The following is a 17,395-nucleotide window of genomic DNA, read 5'->3' as shown; positions in this document are numbered from 1 at the left end:
CACATATACCTTTCTTCCTTTGTTGCTTTCTCCATAACACAGACTCACCAAGGCAAATGTGAAAACATCTTCATGCAATGGAAGACCCTGATTCTTTAAGAATATTTCTAATTGGTCTAGTTCACTGCAAGTCTCTCCAGTGTTAATACCTAACAACTAACTGATATCCCACCGAATTTCACAGTGTGGGTCAGAACATTTTCAATTCTCTTGACCAATCGTCTTGAAAACCAATATACAATCATTACCATTTCTCTTACCAGAACATAAAAACTTCTATCAATCTGTTGCTAAATCATGTTATTTTAGCTTAGTTTCCACTTATCCCCATTTGGCCAATTATCTTTTCAGCCCTTCTTAGGTTCCAGTAGTTTTGAAGATCATAACGATTACTCTGTATTTATGCACAGTGGTGCCTCCCGGCATGCCCACGTCTAACTAGAGGGAGAGCTGCTCCTGCGAAAGCTTTGGCCCAGCTAGTATTAGAACATAAAGGATGAGAAAGAATGGTCTCAGGATCAGCAAAATCATGATAAGTTTAGCATCCAGGTCCTTATGTCCAAGGATGAAAAAGTTTAATCTTTTAAGAATCTACTAACATAAGATATGTAAAGCAGTACTGATTGTACTAACAGTATTTTACATTTTACCGTGGCTGAAATTATTAAAGATAATAATAAAAAGATAATGAAAGGTATGTGATGTTATTTCTTTAATGGTAGCATTCCAAACACTTCTAAAATATAACTATGGTTAATTTTATACTTTCATTAGAAGCAAAGACTGGAGGAGGAAGAAAGTAAACCTTTCCACCTGAATGCGCGATGATCTGGGGGTCTTTGGAGAGAAAGTAAGTAGAGGAGGATAGGTCATGGTACAGCAGCTCTTGGGCAATGCATGCGTGTTTCAGAGTAACTAATAGCATTACCCCATGGGGAGCACCTCTCTCTTTCTGCTAGGAAACTGGACTTCTCATTTCCAAAGGGCTGGTTTCACAACGCCCCACAGTATAGAAGCCAGAGTGGCACAACTATGTAACTGATGGTAAGTAAGGCAGCTCTAATGTGGAGAAATCTCATTCTCCTTGGGTGTGAATAAAAAGGCAAATGAGGCCTCCAGGCAGGCAAACTATAAATGCTCTTAATGGCAAACGCCGATTGTGAGATCACCTAGACGTGCCTTTCTCAATCAACCTGCTGTATGTGTTGGAGCAATTCAAACAGACAGAGCCATGAAGTCCCGGGTCTTCTTTTCATGTCACATTTCTAACAAAGAAGTCTGTTCTCCTTTCGTCCATAGCCTGTTTTCTTTATTCTTTTGCTACTTTAATTCCAGAAATGTTAAAGCTACCGGGGATAAGATGGCTGGGGCCTAGCTGAAGTTTTAATGTCTCAGACAGAGGGGAAGAAAACAAAATGGTTCAAAGCGGCCTTGAGTAATTTCTTCTCTTCTTTGATATGGGCTCGCTCTGTCTTCTGTGTCTCCTTCCTTCCCTTTCCTCCTCCTCTTCCCTCCAGAGATGTAAGGATCAAAATGTACCCATGATGGGTATTATCTTCCAGGGTAGACGCTGTCCTTTGATATAAGTAACAGAAATCCAGCGCTGTGCTGGACAGGGACAGTCTGGTCACTTATCACCAGAGCATGGGGTATTTAAAGGGATTCCTTTTTCCTGTAACTCAAAGGAGGCTTATTTAACATTTCTCCTTCCTTTATCTCAATCCACTCAAAGGGTGGAGTCCATGTAAGTTAAAATATTTAAAAACAATTTCAAAAAAATGAACTGTTAAATCTTTTAATAGAACCCTATGACACAACTAGCGAATGCACCTTCACAAGGGTGTGGTAAGGACTCCCGCCCGCATGACTATGAAAATTCAGACTGCTTTTTCTGCCTGGCCTGCAGGTCCTTGGCCAGCCAACAATGGAAGAATGTCACAAAAAGTAACAGAGGTTTCTGTTAACGTAACATTAATTCAGGATGAGACATCCTTCCTGTGGGCCACTGAGGTGGCGCTACCCAAACTGGGGCTGTCCCAGAAAATCTAGGCCGGCAACCCTGGGCTTCAAAAAAATGTAGGACAGAAATCCTACCTCCCATGTGTGTGCGTTAAAATGTAGCATGGGTTCATCTTCCTGCGTTTTGGATTCTTTCTCAATTACTAATTGCAAGATGACATTGCTTAAACAAACCAGCTCTAAGTCCACTTCTATTACTCAAGCAAAGCTTCTGACAGGTTTTTAGGAGGCAAGGAAAGGCACGAAAGCTTGCAATGAACCTACTCCACTCCTTACAAACTTTTAAGTTTTGAAAGAGGAAAACAATAAAGTTGATGTGATTATTAACTCTCTTTAGACTGTACTCGCGGCACTCGCACTTGTTAACTCAGCGAGTACGTACGACTCCTTGACGTAGGTAGTATTTCCACTGCATGGATAAAGAAACCGAGGCTCACTCTCTACACTAGCTTGTCACGGTACTAGCGCCAAGTCCCCTGACTCCAGGGCCTACCCTCGATCTACCATCTTATAGGAGTATCTTCTGGATTCAGGGTGTCTCTCTGCCCGATCCTGAAATAAGGAAAGTGAGGCTTTGGGGTCTCTACCCTCCTCTTTCCCCTTTTCCCCTCTCCCCGCACACTCCCCGGCCACCTCGTCTCATTCTCAAGAAACTTCTCCACTGCACTGAAGTGGGGAGAGATGAGGACAAAGATAGATTGTATTAATGATTTCTCGAACATGGAAAGAAATGACTCGCTGTCTTATCGTGAGATCAGTGGGGCCAGGCCCCAGTGTCACCCTGACTGCAGCCTGACCAATAGGCGAATCAGCAGCAGCATCACAACCACCACGAAAGCTGCTCTTTCGAAACTTCAAGGTAATGACCCTTCCCCAAAGGAGCCGTGGATGTCATTTTTGCTCCTCCCAGAAAGCTCCGGGCTCCAGGCACCGTAGGGCCGCAGCTGCACGGCAGTTACGCTGTGACCTCCCAACACATTTCTAGAGAAAAGGAAGTGCTGTCCCTCAGTGCGCAGTGATAGGCAGCACAAGCCACTTCCCGTTTCCAGTTCTCTTTTGACTGAGAACTTGCCAAAAGACAGACAGTAAAAAGTGATCAACAAGGCAGTAGCTTAGGACTGCGGATCTGTTCCCATCTTCCAATCTCAAACGCTAAATGAATTTAATCTAGTCACTTGGTTTTCAATCCTGTGAAATCAGAATAGCAATACCTAACCATTAAAGTTTAGAAAAATATAAATAGCACTTATTGCAGAATATGCTGCTTTGTCAGGGTGCCATGATCTTGGATTTTACTTTGGATTTACTAAAATGTTAAGTGAGTGATGACCCAAGGCACCTACCTACTGTTTCTAGGTTGCGGGTTTGGTCTCACTCGAGCACAATCCCCACAGCTGCCGCTTCGTCATGATACCTTCATCTCCAACCCCTTCCCTCCTCCGCCTCCCACACCACGAGCTGCCCCCGCTTCAGCTTGGCCAGCTCCCCTACTTCAAGACCCCGGAGAGAACACTGGCACACATTTGCCGCCCTTCCCGCCCTTCTGGCACACGTGCCTTGGTCACCTCCAACCCCAGGCTCCCTCTGCTCGCTCACGGACGGACGGCTCCAGGGCCACACCCGTCAGGGCCCACTCGTCAACACGATCTGAGTGTGACTGGCCTCTCCTGCTCTGCCACAGTTCTATTCTTCACCCCATCCAATTTTCCAAAGCAGTCATTTTAAACCTTGTCCATTCTTTTTAAGTCTTCAATTCCACCTGGTTTCTCAGAAACTGACCATTTACGGAGGAGACCGAGGGCGTCTGTACTGAGCGTCTCCCGCTTCCCTCTGCTGAAATTGTGGTGCTGTGCCTTCTCTGAGCCGCCCTGTCTCGAATGAGGTCTCCTGCCACCTCCTGCATCTGCTCTGCAGCTTGCCCTGTCTCTGGAAGGACCCCGACTCGTGCTTACCTCACATGTTCACGACTGCCTTTTGCTATACAACTTCTCTTTTGTATACATTTGTAAAACCAGCAGTAAACAAACTATAGGTAGGCCCCACCCAAACACCTGTGCATTTCCTCTCCCCACCCCGACCTCCACCCTTCTTTCCTTCTTCTGAAATGCTCAAGTCCTCCCAACCACCAAACCGATGGCTTTTCTTCTTGGCTCTGTTGTGGCACCTCAGACTCAAGTCCATCAAAACTGAACTTCACACTTCTCTCCTCCATTCCTACCGCTGCCGAACGCTCTCCCATTTCCCCAGTTAAGCCAAGACCTCCTGGTCATCGCTGTCCCAGTTTAGTTGTCAAGCCCTTCCCTTCCCCTGTGGTCACGTCTGTCACTCGGTTCCTTCCTTGCCATTGCTGTGACAATGTCCTCATCTCAACCCAAATCAGCACACTGCACCAGCCTCCAGGCCTCCTCCTGCTAACACCCTTCCTACAGGGTGGCCTGTCTAACAAAGGAATTTTAAACACTCTAGCCTGAGCGTGAAGGCCCTCTCGGAGCCGGCTCCAGCCTATGACTCCAGGCTTTGCGATCTCCCCTTCTTCCATTTTACGTCACGTGTTTCACATTTCCTCTGAACTCTGGGAAAAGGCACAGTTTCCAGAACACATCCTGCATTTTCTTGCCCAAATGCCTACATGGAGCTGGTCCATCCGGTTGTAATGTTCAATATCATCTTTACTTACTGAAATCCTACTGTTTTCAGAAATGGATAAAGATACCATCTTTTCCTATCTCCTGTAAGCTGCAAGTTATTTGTTCCTTTTCTGAACTTCCACGTCTCTTCTTTTTCACTCTGATCAAATGTTCTTTTACATTATAGTTACTTGTGAGCTTGCCTTACTGTGCCTATTAGATTTTAAGTTCTTGGAGACAGTGATGATGATGGTGATGATAACTGTACTTAATAATCATCGCCACCACAATAAGCTCCTACCATATTCCAGCTCTGTGGAAAGCACATAACCTCATTACCTTAGCCACAGTACGAAGACCATCTCCACTTTCAGATGTGATTAAGTAATGTGCCAAGGCCAATATGTAGGAAGTGGTAGAGCCAGAATCCGAATTTAGGCTTGTCTGACTTTAAAAGCCACGTTGGTAACTACCATGTGGTATTTCTCACCATCCATAGACTCAAGAGACGACCACTGAACAAAACGTGCTCCTCCCTAAGTCCTAGCAGGCGCGACAGTTTACTGAGCCCGATTCTCCAGAGGTCCTAAGCCTGCCTGGTCTACATACACTACATACACCTACAAGGAGAAGAAACAGATGGCTTAGGCTCTAACTCTTAAGGGAGGATTTCAAAAACAGAACAAAGTTTATGTGCCTCAAGACTAAACAGAACAAAAAATGCAAAACGAGAGAAAAATCTAATTCACCTGGATTAGATAATAGCCTGACTTTGTCTCTTTCCTTGGAACCATCAATGCTGAGAAGGCTCTGAATCAAGGCCACTCCAAAAGCCCTATTTAGATAATTTAAACCACATTTAGACAGAGCCTCCAATAATTCTAGTTTCTGAGGCTCTGACATCAGCCCTGTGAAAACATGATAATTGTACCCTGCTGACACAGTCCGAATCAATGTAAATTTGGGTTCCTATTTTACATGTGAACAGGCATACAATATATGGTGCACACAGGTACCAATGTCAAGAAAGTGGGGGCTGTTGTCTCTCTAGGTAAGCGGCTAAGGGCTGTAATCCTCCGAGAGGAATGTCATTATACAGCTCAAATCCCATCACAACAAATACCTTTACAACAGAGATGTCTGTATAACAAAAACCCTTTCAAGCTTTGGCTGACAGCCCATGTACTTCAAGCAATATTTGATGTGAGACTTGGAGTTCTCAGTAATGGGAATTGACCTGTATTTCCAAAGGTAAGATTTGAATGATTTCATCTCTAACTCCTATCCCATGACACCATGAGTTGGAGTGATGTACAATCTAAACCCGTGAGTATAAAAACTAAACACAAAGACATGAAATCAACCCACGCTTAAAGGGCGAAAGTCCTTCCTTTCACTTGGGGAGCACTTAGGTCAAGGAGATGGCCTCTGACCCAAGCCCTGAAATACAGCAGACCAGGGCAGGTCTGCGGTTTCATCTCATGGAGAGGCAAAATGGCCCCACCCACGAAAACAGATGGAAGTGTGCAAATCTCTGCTCTGTCACTTACTAGTTGGGTACACAGGGCAACATTTCTTAACTTTCTCTGAGCCTCAGTTTCCTCATCTGTACAATGTGACCAACCCCACCTACCTCCCAGATTTTGGTAAGGAAGAAATGAGAATGTATTGTAAAGCTCCTAACGTGGCCTGGTACATACATAGCACATGCTCAAAAAGTCAGTTCCCTCCTTGGGCTTCCCTTCTCCTTCAAGACCCTACACTTCTGCAAACTATTTCCATCAAATTCGTTGTAAGACCTGGTGGATGGAAGTTAAAATGAATAGTCTCAAATATAGTCTGGTCAGGATGTTGCTCAGAGGAGTATCTGGGCAAAAGAGAAAATGGCAGAATAAGTAGGCCATGCACAAGTACTTTCTTGACTAGGAAAAAGGTCTTTTTGGCCAAGGTAAGACGTGTATCCTAAGCTAAAGCACAAGTAACCAGGCATCTTAACAATAGATGAGCAGTAATCATTTTGGCAGAGGTCATTTTGAAAAATGCTGACACAGGACAAACTGTGGCTATTGCTCTAAAGCGTAGTTTACTGCTCCTGGCCTAGTTTTCTGCAGGTGCCACTCTAGATGGTGGGAGAGGCCTTATTTGGTGATTTCGCAGCTCTAGTTCTGGACATTATACCACCTTTCCTCAATAGGACACTGTGAAAATTAATTATTAAAACCAACTCTGGTCTCCTCCATTTGGGAAACATGTAGGTAAACAGTTGCAGAACACATTCAGCGAAGGTTCTCAATACTGTTTCTACTTTGTGAAGTTTTCAATTCTACTGATTTTCAGATACCAAATTTTCTATTACTACTTCTCAAATTATGGGACAATCAAGTTTGTGGTAACAAAATTCTACGTTCATTTTTTAAACACCCTTGGTGTTATAGGGTATGTTTGGAAACCAGAGTTTGATGAACACAATCTGAAGCTAAACCTGCTCAACCTTTATAAAATAAGCATTGGCCACGGGCTTTCAAATTCCCCACAAGGCTCCCAAAAGAACTATCACCCCTTAGCAACCATAAGGAAAAAGAGATAGTCCAACATTTCTCCGAGTCACAGGATATCAGAGTCTTAAAGACATCTTAGTCCTATAATTTCACCTTGCCAGTCAGAAAAAGGTTCAGAGAAGAGTGTCAGTGTTCATGCGCCCAACTAAAGCTTATAAACAAGGCAAACAACGCTTTCAGGAGCTCTTATGAGAAGCAACGTAGAAATGAAATACCACACCAGACAGAAATACCAAGGCACGGAGAAATAGAAACCACGAGACTCACAGAAAGAGCCCTGAGCACAGAGACTGAGGGATCAAGAGCAGAGAAGGAGCAACATTACTAAAGCGAGAAGGTTAAAACCGTGACAGAGGCCAAGTGGTAACAGCAGAGGGGATATTTTAAATTCAGTCTGCACAGAGCTTACAAAGTAGGACTCCCAGACAGAAGCGCCCCCGGTACAAAGGTTTCTGGCCTCTCTTTTAATACCTTGCGCCCACCTCCCCATCACCGTCGTCCTAAAATGGAGGCAGAAACCAGCACCAGATCGTGCACTTGGGTCTCACCCCCACAAGGGCGTGAACCTCGAGCCTTTTTGAAGGTGTGCTAACTATCTCAGGCCACTAGGGCGCCACTCCCAGCTCCGAAAAGCACACTTCACTTCACGGTCCCCACCTCGCCCCCAAGAACGGGCGTCCCTCCTCGAGGCAAGCCCTTCCTTCCTTGCACCAGCAGCACCACACCAGCTGTGTATCGGGCACCGCAAGGTCCCCGCAGGCTACGGAAAAGCGAAATGCAATCGTAATGGCATGGGCGATCCCGGGCGGGCAGGGTAGGAAGAGTCAGATGCCAAGATGCAGGGCTGAGAAACACGCTTCCTCGAAGCAGCCACCCGCCCCGGGCGAGCCTGCGCTGCCTAGAAAGTGACCTCGCGGGAGCGATCACGCGCCTGGACAGAGGCTCGGCCGCGCCCGCCCTCGTCCCTCCTCCCTCCCGAGTCCAACCTGTGCCGGCGGGCGGGCGGGGGCGCGGGAGGAGCCGAGGGGAGCCCCCAGCACCGCCCGGGCCGCTGCCCTCCCTCCCGCACGCTCGGGCAGCCCCCGCCGCCGCCCCGCGGGCGACCCCCGCACCCCGTACCTTTGCTCTGGGGAGGGTTCTGACTCCGGTCCCGGAGGACGTTGATCTGGTAGACGGCTCCGTAAGGCTCAAAAAGTTCTTTCAGCTCCTTTTCCGACCACGACCGGGGTATCTGTCCGACGAACATCTTAATGGCATCTGGGTCTGGTTGGTCTGAGTGATCCAAAGCCCCGTTCATCTTGTTGGCTGTGCCGTTACTGTCAAAAACGGAACCGGGAGCCAGAGTTAGGGCTTCGAGGCGAGGGACAGGAAGAAAAAAATAGTGGGGGCGGGGGCGGGTGGGCAGGCGGAAGCAGGAGGAAGAGGAGCACGGGGAAAGTGCCTAATGAGACGGAGAATGTGATGAACTAAAACAAAGCGGAGGCACCATCGGGCTGCTCCCCGAGGCGGCGGCGAGGTCTCACTGCGCGCTGCCGTCCAGCGTCGCCGCCCGAGCCCGGGGCAGCGCCCCGCCGGCTGTCACCCGGGGCGTGCGCATCTCCCGCGGCTGCAAGTTAAGTGCGGGCGTAGCTCCGCAAGGCTGCCATCGCCGCCCCCCGCTATCAGCCCCGCGCTGGCGCTGGCGCTGGCTCGCGCCCGGGAAGAGAGGCAGAGCTGGGTTTCTGCCGGATTCCTCTCCCTCTCCCCCGGCCCCCGCCCCTTCTGGGAGGTTTTTTGGAAAGCGAGGAGAGAGGTGGTAATAATAAAGTCACATGGAAAGAAAATGAAACACTTGGCAGTCCGTCAGATGACTAATGCAAGATGCTGGTGATGAATTTGCAGAGCGCGCGAGGCATCCGTGTGTGCATCAAATTAGTACGTTGTTGCTGCTCGAGATGGAAAGCGGTCCAGCTCTGCAGCCCTGCGCCGCTGATTGGCTGCCCACGCTGGAGAAAAGGGCCAGAGCAGAGAGGGGGCTCCCCTTTAAAAAGCACATTGTTTATGGGACCCAGGCACAAAGGGTTGAATTCAGAGAAGCAGAGGAGATCTCAGAATTGCCTGCTTTGTGTCGGGAGATGGGTGGGGAGAGAAATGCAGCCCCAGAAAGTTGAGTTCCCACTAAAGGACACTGAATATTTCAAATCTTTCACACTCCATAAATTGCTCTCTGTGTATCTGACTTCCAGATGTTGCACTTGAGTTCTAAACAATCACACGTTTGGGATAGAAAAAAAAGAAAGTCTGCCTTTTCTTCTCTTAGCTTCAGTAAATATTTGGGGCCGATACAAACAGTACATCCATAAGCTTTTACATATCAGCCTTCCTTAACATTGTTTCCAAAACCCCCATTTGGAAGAGATGGAAGAGCAGGTTTTTAGAGTCTGCAATGCTAGTCACCATCATATAGTATGATGATGAAGACATTGCTTTTTTACTTGGGTCACCCCCCAACACTGGAGCTAGAGTAAATAGCAAAGCAAAACCACATACCCTCTTTGCCTGCCCCCCTCCAAATGCACCCTACACCCAGCTACTCTGCCAAGTGACAGGGCTGAATGCCTCTGAGCAGCATTCATCTGCAGCACTGAGCTGCTCAGCCTGTGGAAACAGAACACACCTAAACAAGTGCAGAGCCCTGTCCCTGAGCAGCCCCAACCCCAACCCCACGAAGCAGAAAAGTCACAAAGGCGACACACTGACTAAAGTAAACTGCAAACGGTAGGTGTGATTTCACTGCAGCCTTAGCAACAGAAGAGTAAGAAGACAGTCTGGAGGTTCCTTATTTGGTTAGAACAAATAATCAAAAAATACCAGAGCACTTTAAATCTGCCATGTGTCTAGGCTAGTCTTGACCCCTTAAAAATAAAAAAAGAAGACACTGATGGTTAAAAAGCCAAAAACCTATGGAAAGGAGCAATCCTGAATTAGACTTAATCTACAAAGAAAAATGATGTCAATCCTCCCCTCACTAGGTCCTGGCTTCATCCTCTTCTTTTTCCACTTTATGTTTTCACCCTTGAGATAAACAATCAGACCGTCTAACTTGAAGCACTTTCGGAGCCTGCTCTAATCAACCTTATTGTTATAAGAAATGCTCTGCTGAATAAAATATTGAGTACAAAATCTTCTTCCAACAATTTAGGTGTAATGTAATGCTTGTTTACATTAGAGCTAGATCGTTTATCTTGTTCTTATGTACCTATCCTCCTCCTTAAATCACTCTTGGAGGATTCAATAAACACTTTAACCGGGAGAAGCTGTGACCGCGGCAGGGTGGAGGTGGCAGAGCCCTGTGCGGTACGGGAGGCAGCGCTCACAGCAAGTCAAGAGCTGAGCATGTGGCAAGACTTATTTCTGGGACAGGAAGGCACTGCGGTTACTGCTGTTGACAACCAGCTAGAACGAGAAGAGGAAGGTACTGCCACAGGTCTCAGCTAACAGAAAACGGAAGTTCAAAAACGGGGGCTGTCACCTCTTGTCTTTACAGAGCACAATTTAACACAAAATGGAGGAGCTGGGTTGCAGAATACTAGTCCTAATGCTTTCGCTTTGAATTCTAGAGCAAGCATTTCTCAGTGTTTCTCCAGACAAGAAGCCACTTACACTTTCTCAAAAAATACAAACTCACCAAGATGCATAAAGGAAGGGAAGCTGGGGGGTTTGTTTCTTCTTTCTTTGTTTTTTGTTTGTGTGGGTGGGCACTTATTTTCAATCCTTTGCCGTCGGCCATCCTTACAGATGCCTGGGCACCTTTCTCCATCCTTAGGCAGCGTGGTGCGGCAGGCTCTGAGTCCTGGCGCCCCCGCTTCCTAACTGTGCTGCTCTGGGCCTCAGACCATCTGCAAAATGGGAACAACAGACTCCACCTCACAGAGTCATGTCCTTAGTGCAGCACACGGCACAGAACAAATGCTTGTGTCAGCTATTTCCACCGCTAATTCCTTCTTCGCATGTGTGATGCACTTGAAATGAGTGACCGTCACAAATCTACTTTTCAATTCAAAGTTTTGACGGTGTGGACTCAAACACAATTCATATTCTAAATAATAATGAATCCACATCTTTTAGTGAGCACTTATATACCAGATACTGTGCTAGGTGCTTTACATTTTTAGTCCTTATAATAATCTTATGAAAAAGTAGTATTTTTCGGATGCCAAATTCTAAGAAATAAGTTCCTTTCCTAAGACTACCAGCGTGTGAATTGTAGTGCTAGAATTCAAACCTCATTTAGGCTACTTTAAAACCCACAGTTTCTCAATAATCACAGAAGAGCGTCTGCACCGCCACAGACTTCCTTCTTCTCTACTCCCACCGTCAACGATGAGTGCCTCTCATCCACACCTATATCCTTGCTGACTACCTGCCATTTTGCAAGTAACTGTTGCAAAGATTTGCTTCAAGTGCTAAGGGCACAATGATCCCCTCCTTAATTAAATCCAGTGACATGTAACTGTCAAATTAGAAACAGCACACCCACCACACCCAATCAAAAGCTTCTACGCAAAATAGGTGGTCCTCGCCCACCAACCACCCCAGTGTTGCTGAAGCCCACTGAACCCTGCTGGTATTGCAACATCTTGGTTAACTCCACTTTAATCCTCCCAAGCTCCTCCTCCTTTGGACTTTCAACTTTCTCCCTGGCTGATGCTCATTTCTAGTGGAGACTCACTGTCTTCTTCTGTCCTCGTGGGGCTGCAGGCACTGACACATCTAAGCAAGCCAGAAATGATGTGTTCCGCACTTAAACCTTTGGGGGCCACGGAGAGCTGACGTGATCTTCATGGAGAAGTAATCCTGGGAAGAGATACCCCAGGTCTCAGCAAAACCCTCAGGAAGACCTCCCATTTGTGAAAATCTGATCCTGGGCTTCGAAAATTAGATTAGCTCGCTTCTCTTCGCTCCCTAGCCACCCTCAGCACCCAGGACAGTGCTGGAATTTACATTCAATTCATGTAATATTTATTGAAGGCCTACTCATTGCCAGAAACTTCTGCCAAGGACTTCACATACAACACGACCACAGGTCCAGTTGGAATCATCATCTCTGTTTTGGGGATGGAACAATTGAGAATTATAGCAGTAAAGTGACTTTTCCAATGTCTCACCCCTAAGAAAAGGCGCTACAGAACGTGGATACAGTGATACTTAAAGACCAACTGTCACTGCTTCATATTCCATGAGCTGGGATCCTCTAGGGTGGCATATCTCGTGGGCACAGTGACCACTTCCAGGCCCTGGACACAGGCATATACATCTCTGCTGGCAGCTCGCCTACAAACTGCAACGAGATCCTGAGTGCCAATTCTGCCTGTGCCCTTGGCAAGGGGCCACCTAGAAGGCTCCTCTAGGACAGATGCCACATGGAGTAAGACCACAAGTCAGAGAGCACTCCGCCAGCAGGCTCTGGGGGTGTTGGTCTCAGAGCCAAGAAGAAAATGTAATGACGTTAGGAAAAACAATGAGACTGCTTACTTTTTGCTTTTAGCCCAGGCACTGACCTACTTCCCTACTTTATTTTAGAGTAAAAAGAACTAGATCAACACAGTCTATGTAAAATCTTTGAGGTTCCTCTAAGCAGTAAATTATTACCAAAAAAAAAATTATATAGAATAATTGACTCAACAATTATGACTGTCACTACTGTTATTAATTCCAGGACAAGCAGCTTTTACAAGGCCCAGTGATTTGCAGGTTTCCATTTGGAGAATGGAAACAAAAGAATCGAGATTTCTATTCTTTCACCTTGTTCCGTGGATAACTTTCTGGGTTATACTTCCTTTGTCTATATAAAAGCAAGAACAACAAACTTACAAAATGGCTATGAGAAAGGCGAAGTGGCTATAAACAATTATATTAATTCTCAAAGAAAGACACAAAATGCCACCTTCAGAATACATATTCAACCAAACTGCATAAAAACATGCCTTGTCTGGGACAAACCTTGTCTAAAGATAGCTAATCTCCTGGAAGTTATTAATAATCTTATTACTCTGATATACGTTACTGCTCTTCTGTTCCTTGCAATAATCTACGTCAGTACTATCCAACTCTGTGCCATGATGAAAATGTTCTGTATCTGCTCAATCCAATATGGTAGCCACTAGCCACATGCGGCTACTGAGTAACTGCAATGTGGCTAATGAAATGGAGGAATTGAATTTTTAATTTTATTCATTTAAATAGTATGGATGGATGCAAATATACTTGTCCTTTTTCTGGTGTTTTTTTTCCCCACTGATTAGAGGTGAGATTTAATTAAATGTATTATTTCATGGGAAGTTTGTTTTGCAAACACAGAAAACGGCATGAGTGCTTGAGGTGCCCAACAGCAGGCCCTATTTCCTGTCCCAGCTCAGCATCAATTTAACTATGAGTCTGAGGCAAATCATGCAACTACTCTGTGCCTCAGTTTCCTCACTTGTAAAACAAAGAAAGAAGAGCTCCCATCTGGCTCTTAACTTCTGTAATTCTTTGGCTATGGTTTGGACCCAGACACTGATGTACGGAAAAGATAATTTAGATAACATGGCCAACTGAAACCTGAAACCTTGGTGGGATTCCTCTTCGGTGCCCAATTTAGTCCTCTAGGCTCACAGGTGACTCAGGCTGCAGGCCGGAGAGCTGACAAGGTGTCATTGACACCGTGGAGAGCAGCCTGGGGGTTCACACTGCTGGTGAGGGGCCCGGGACTCGGGTGTGGCCAGAGCATCATCCGTCCCCATCTCTGCCAACTTCCCCCTAATATCCCAACCGTGGCTAACAAGCCCCTCTTTCAAAGGGCTCACAAATTATCACTCGTACTTAAGTAATAGCACGCGAAGAAACAGGCTTTGTTCGGTCATCACAGGAGACTGCGCAAGACCAGGCCGCGTAAGGCAGAAGCAGAGAGAACCTGGCAACAGGCCTGGACTGTCGCCCTGGCACGGGGACAGGACGGGCATGAAATTCATTAATATTAACAGTCTTCTGCGTTGTCCACTTCGGTGTTGCCTATTATGTAAGGAGAGAATTCTCTCAACAGACTGGCAGTGTGACACCTGGGGTCTGAGCAGCATCGTGTCCCCACAGCGCGCTCTGCAGCACACATCAGAGGCTCAGGCCCAGCCCCACCTCGGGAGGCTCGCTGTCCACACTCAACTTCCCTCAGCCTCTCGATTCAGGAAGAGGAATCTGTTGCCCTCCAATCCAGAGCTCTGGGAGCTGCAACTCTCTTCTAAAACGCACGCTTCGCAGTCATCGTGACGAAAGCCTCCATCTTCTGTGACTGCCTCTCGACGGGGGGCAGTTGGCCACTGGTCTGACACAGCTAAATCCTAACCGTGCTGGGATCCCGAATACTTTTGGTGAGTTTGACAAAACTCTCTGGGTATCAGATACACCAGCAATAAGATGCGACTATACAGAGGCTTCCGTGTTTACCTAGAAGGTATTAGTTACCATTTATTATGTGTAGCAAAACCTTTTGAGTCACAGCCACAGCAATTATGCAATGAGGCCCCAGATCTGAGGTCAGACCGCCATACATCAGCCAGTGAATCCTCACGGAGGAGTAACTGGAGCTAGTAATACCATAAGTATCTGAAAGAGGCAAAGCCTTTCTCCAAATGGTCAAATTGTAAATGAATTAGTTGGAGCTCCTCGGAAGAAAAGGTTCAAGCTTCCCAGGTGTACACATATATGTTAATATGCTCATCCCTGAGCTCTGACAGAATTTAAAAAAATAATTTCTTAAAAATGTGTATGACATCATTTTCATTCACAGCCTACCAGGAAAGAACACATTTATGATAGGATTTTGCCAGATGATTGCAGTGAAAGCTGAACTGTATTTAGTTGGAGGTCTAAAAGCCACACATTTGTTTGCCAGGGCAAAATGCAACCAGGACTGGTAGGGAAATGTTCCTGCAGAAAAGGTCACAGAACACAGGCATCTGGACTCATCAAGCAAAAGGGAAACCGTATTACCTTATCTCAATTTGACTGCTAGTAAAAAGCGGAAGGCTGGAAAACCCCCACAAGGAAGTAAATTTGGAGACATCTAGGGGGTACCTGGTGGCTGAACACACAGTCGCCCTCGCGGGGAAGGCAGCGAGGCACTGCTATAGACAACCCGCACCCGGGAACTCATTTCTTTCAGTGATTTACCAGAAATAGTCCAGTGGACTTCAGGGCCGAGCAGGAGGTGTCCGCACAGGGAGAGGTAGGTGTTTTAGATGAACTTTTGGAGATGGCAACAGGGAAATAATCATCACAAAGAAGATTTATTGAGGGCTTCACATTTCCGAAGCGCTTTAGGGGCGCGCACTGATGAATCCTCTCCCCTGTGGCTGAGGTCAGCATTACTGCCCCCCACTTCGCAGACAGGAAACTCAGGGCACCCCCCAACTTTAGCAAACCTAGGGTATCCCCCAGTCTTGTTTACCTGCCAATGCATCGACGCTGCTGAATCTGCCTGTTTGCTGTGGGCAAGTAGTCGGAAATGGCTCTTTGGATGATTGAGGGGAGATTGGCTTGGTCATCAATTAACTGAAAAGCAAATCGCTATAAAATAAAGACAAATGTGGGGTGAACCCCACAGGGGCCTGCGCTTCCTGAATTGAACAGTGATGTTTAACAGAAATGCCCCCCTAGTCGTAGTCTAGCAGCAGGGACACACATCAGATGAGCAAACAACAGGGACACAACGCTGGTGTCCCCGCAGACCAGGTTTTAGCGGCTGTGGTTCTCAAGGCAAATAGCTCCTGCGTTCACCACTAGGGAAAATGCTTTGCCTGGACTTACTCATGCCAGAGAAAGCGGTCAGGGCGGAGTCACCACCCTCTCCATTCACTGCAGACACTCAGACGGTGAAAGCAGATGATCTCCCTTTGTAGAATTTCAAACACAACTGAGGTTTATTCTCATTCTTACATAGTTACCGAAGACTTGATTTATGTCAGGCACAGTCCCAGGTTTAAAGGAGACAGAACTAAAAAAATATGTAATTCATGCCCTCATAGCCAATTAGAAGAGATAGACACATATATAGTATAAAACCACAATCTAATGTGATAATGTGCTTATCACAGAGCAACACACAAGGGCCGTGATAGGCCAGAAGCAACGGACTTGTTCAGCCAAGGGGGGTAGGGTGTTCAGCATTCTAAAGCACGCTGCATCCCTCTGGCCAGTGTTTAAATGGAATTTGGGGAAAAAAAAAAAAAATCTAAGCCAAAGGATGATAAGCTGTATACCATTTCACTTAGTGGGCAATGTGATTGAGACAGACAAAACAAATGGAGAAAAAGGTGGATCTAACAGCTGCCCTTCCCCCAGGCCTGCACACGAGCACAAAGCCCTGGCAGGGATGGCGGTCACGTGTGCTCCCGGGGGGCACAACCTAGTCCTTCCACCTATGCTCAAAACGCCACATCCCGGGAGCCTGTCATGCAAAGTCTCTTCCATCTCTACTTTCCACTCCTGCACACTGCACTAACTCCTGGGGAGGGGTTACCCACTCTCTGAGATCCCTGCCATTCGCTACAACTCCTACAAAAACGACTTCCCTGTTCTTGACCGTTCAACTCTGATTCCACAGAACACTCTAGCACCACCTCAAATTCAGCACACCTCAAAATAACTGTTTCCTGTTTTCTTTTCTTCCAGTCAGGTTTGGTGCTCAATTTCCCTGTTTTTTCATACTGGCTCAAACTCTCTCCCCACCCAACCATTTGAAAAAAAGGAACAGTGTCTTACACCGAGCCCGAACACAAGGCAGGTCGACTGCTTGCTTCGACCACCTCCCTTCTCCGACCACTGAACCTACAGAAATAATAATTAACTGAACCCCCACATCAGGTGCATGGTGAAACTGTGAAATTCTTGACAACAGGGATGTCTTATTCAACCATCCATTCCATAAATATTTATGAAGTGACTCTGATGATCCAGGTATTGTTCAAGGAGGTAGGGATACAGTAATTAGGAAAATGGGGGTAAAATAGCCTTTAGGGAGCTTATATTCTAGAGGGGGGGGCATAAAATAAGCAAAGTAAGCAAACCTTGTAACAGACTGGCAAGAAGTCATTTCAATGGCAGGAGAGATACAGAGTGTCATGTGCAGGGTTGTGATTTTATATAAGGGGCTCAGGGAAAGGCCTCGTTTGGAAG

The 17,395-nt window shown here is 46.5% G+C and overlaps 1 protein-coding gene across 1 annotated transcript in view; it reads right to left on the bottom strand.

The window, feature by feature from the left end:
* Positions 1-8,581, bottom strand: part of CELF2 (CUGBP, Elav-like family member 2) — a 156,986-nt gene extending 148,405 nt beyond the window's left edge. The window contains exon 1 of the mRNA XM_012642188.1: positions 8,324-8,581. Within this exon, the coding sequence (XP_012497642.1) occupies positions 8,324-8,501 (178 nt within the window). The 5' untranslated portion in view covers positions 8,502-8,581. The remainder of the gene's footprint in view (positions 1-8,323) is intronic.
* Between the last annotated feature and the right edge of the window lie 8,814 nt (positions 8,582-17,395).

Source organism: Propithecus coquereli, unplaced genomic scaffold (genome assembly GCF_000956105.1).
Source record: "Propithecus coquereli isolate 6110/MARCELLA unplaced genomic scaffold, Pcoq_1.0 Scaffold177, whole genome shotgun sequence".
In the NCBI taxonomy this organism is placed as follows: domain Eukaryota; kingdom Metazoa; phylum Chordata; class Mammalia; order Primates; family Indriidae; genus Propithecus; species Propithecus coquereli.
The sequence above is the reverse complement of the archived record's forward strand: the minus strand, read 5'-3'. Positions and strand labels throughout refer to the sequence as shown.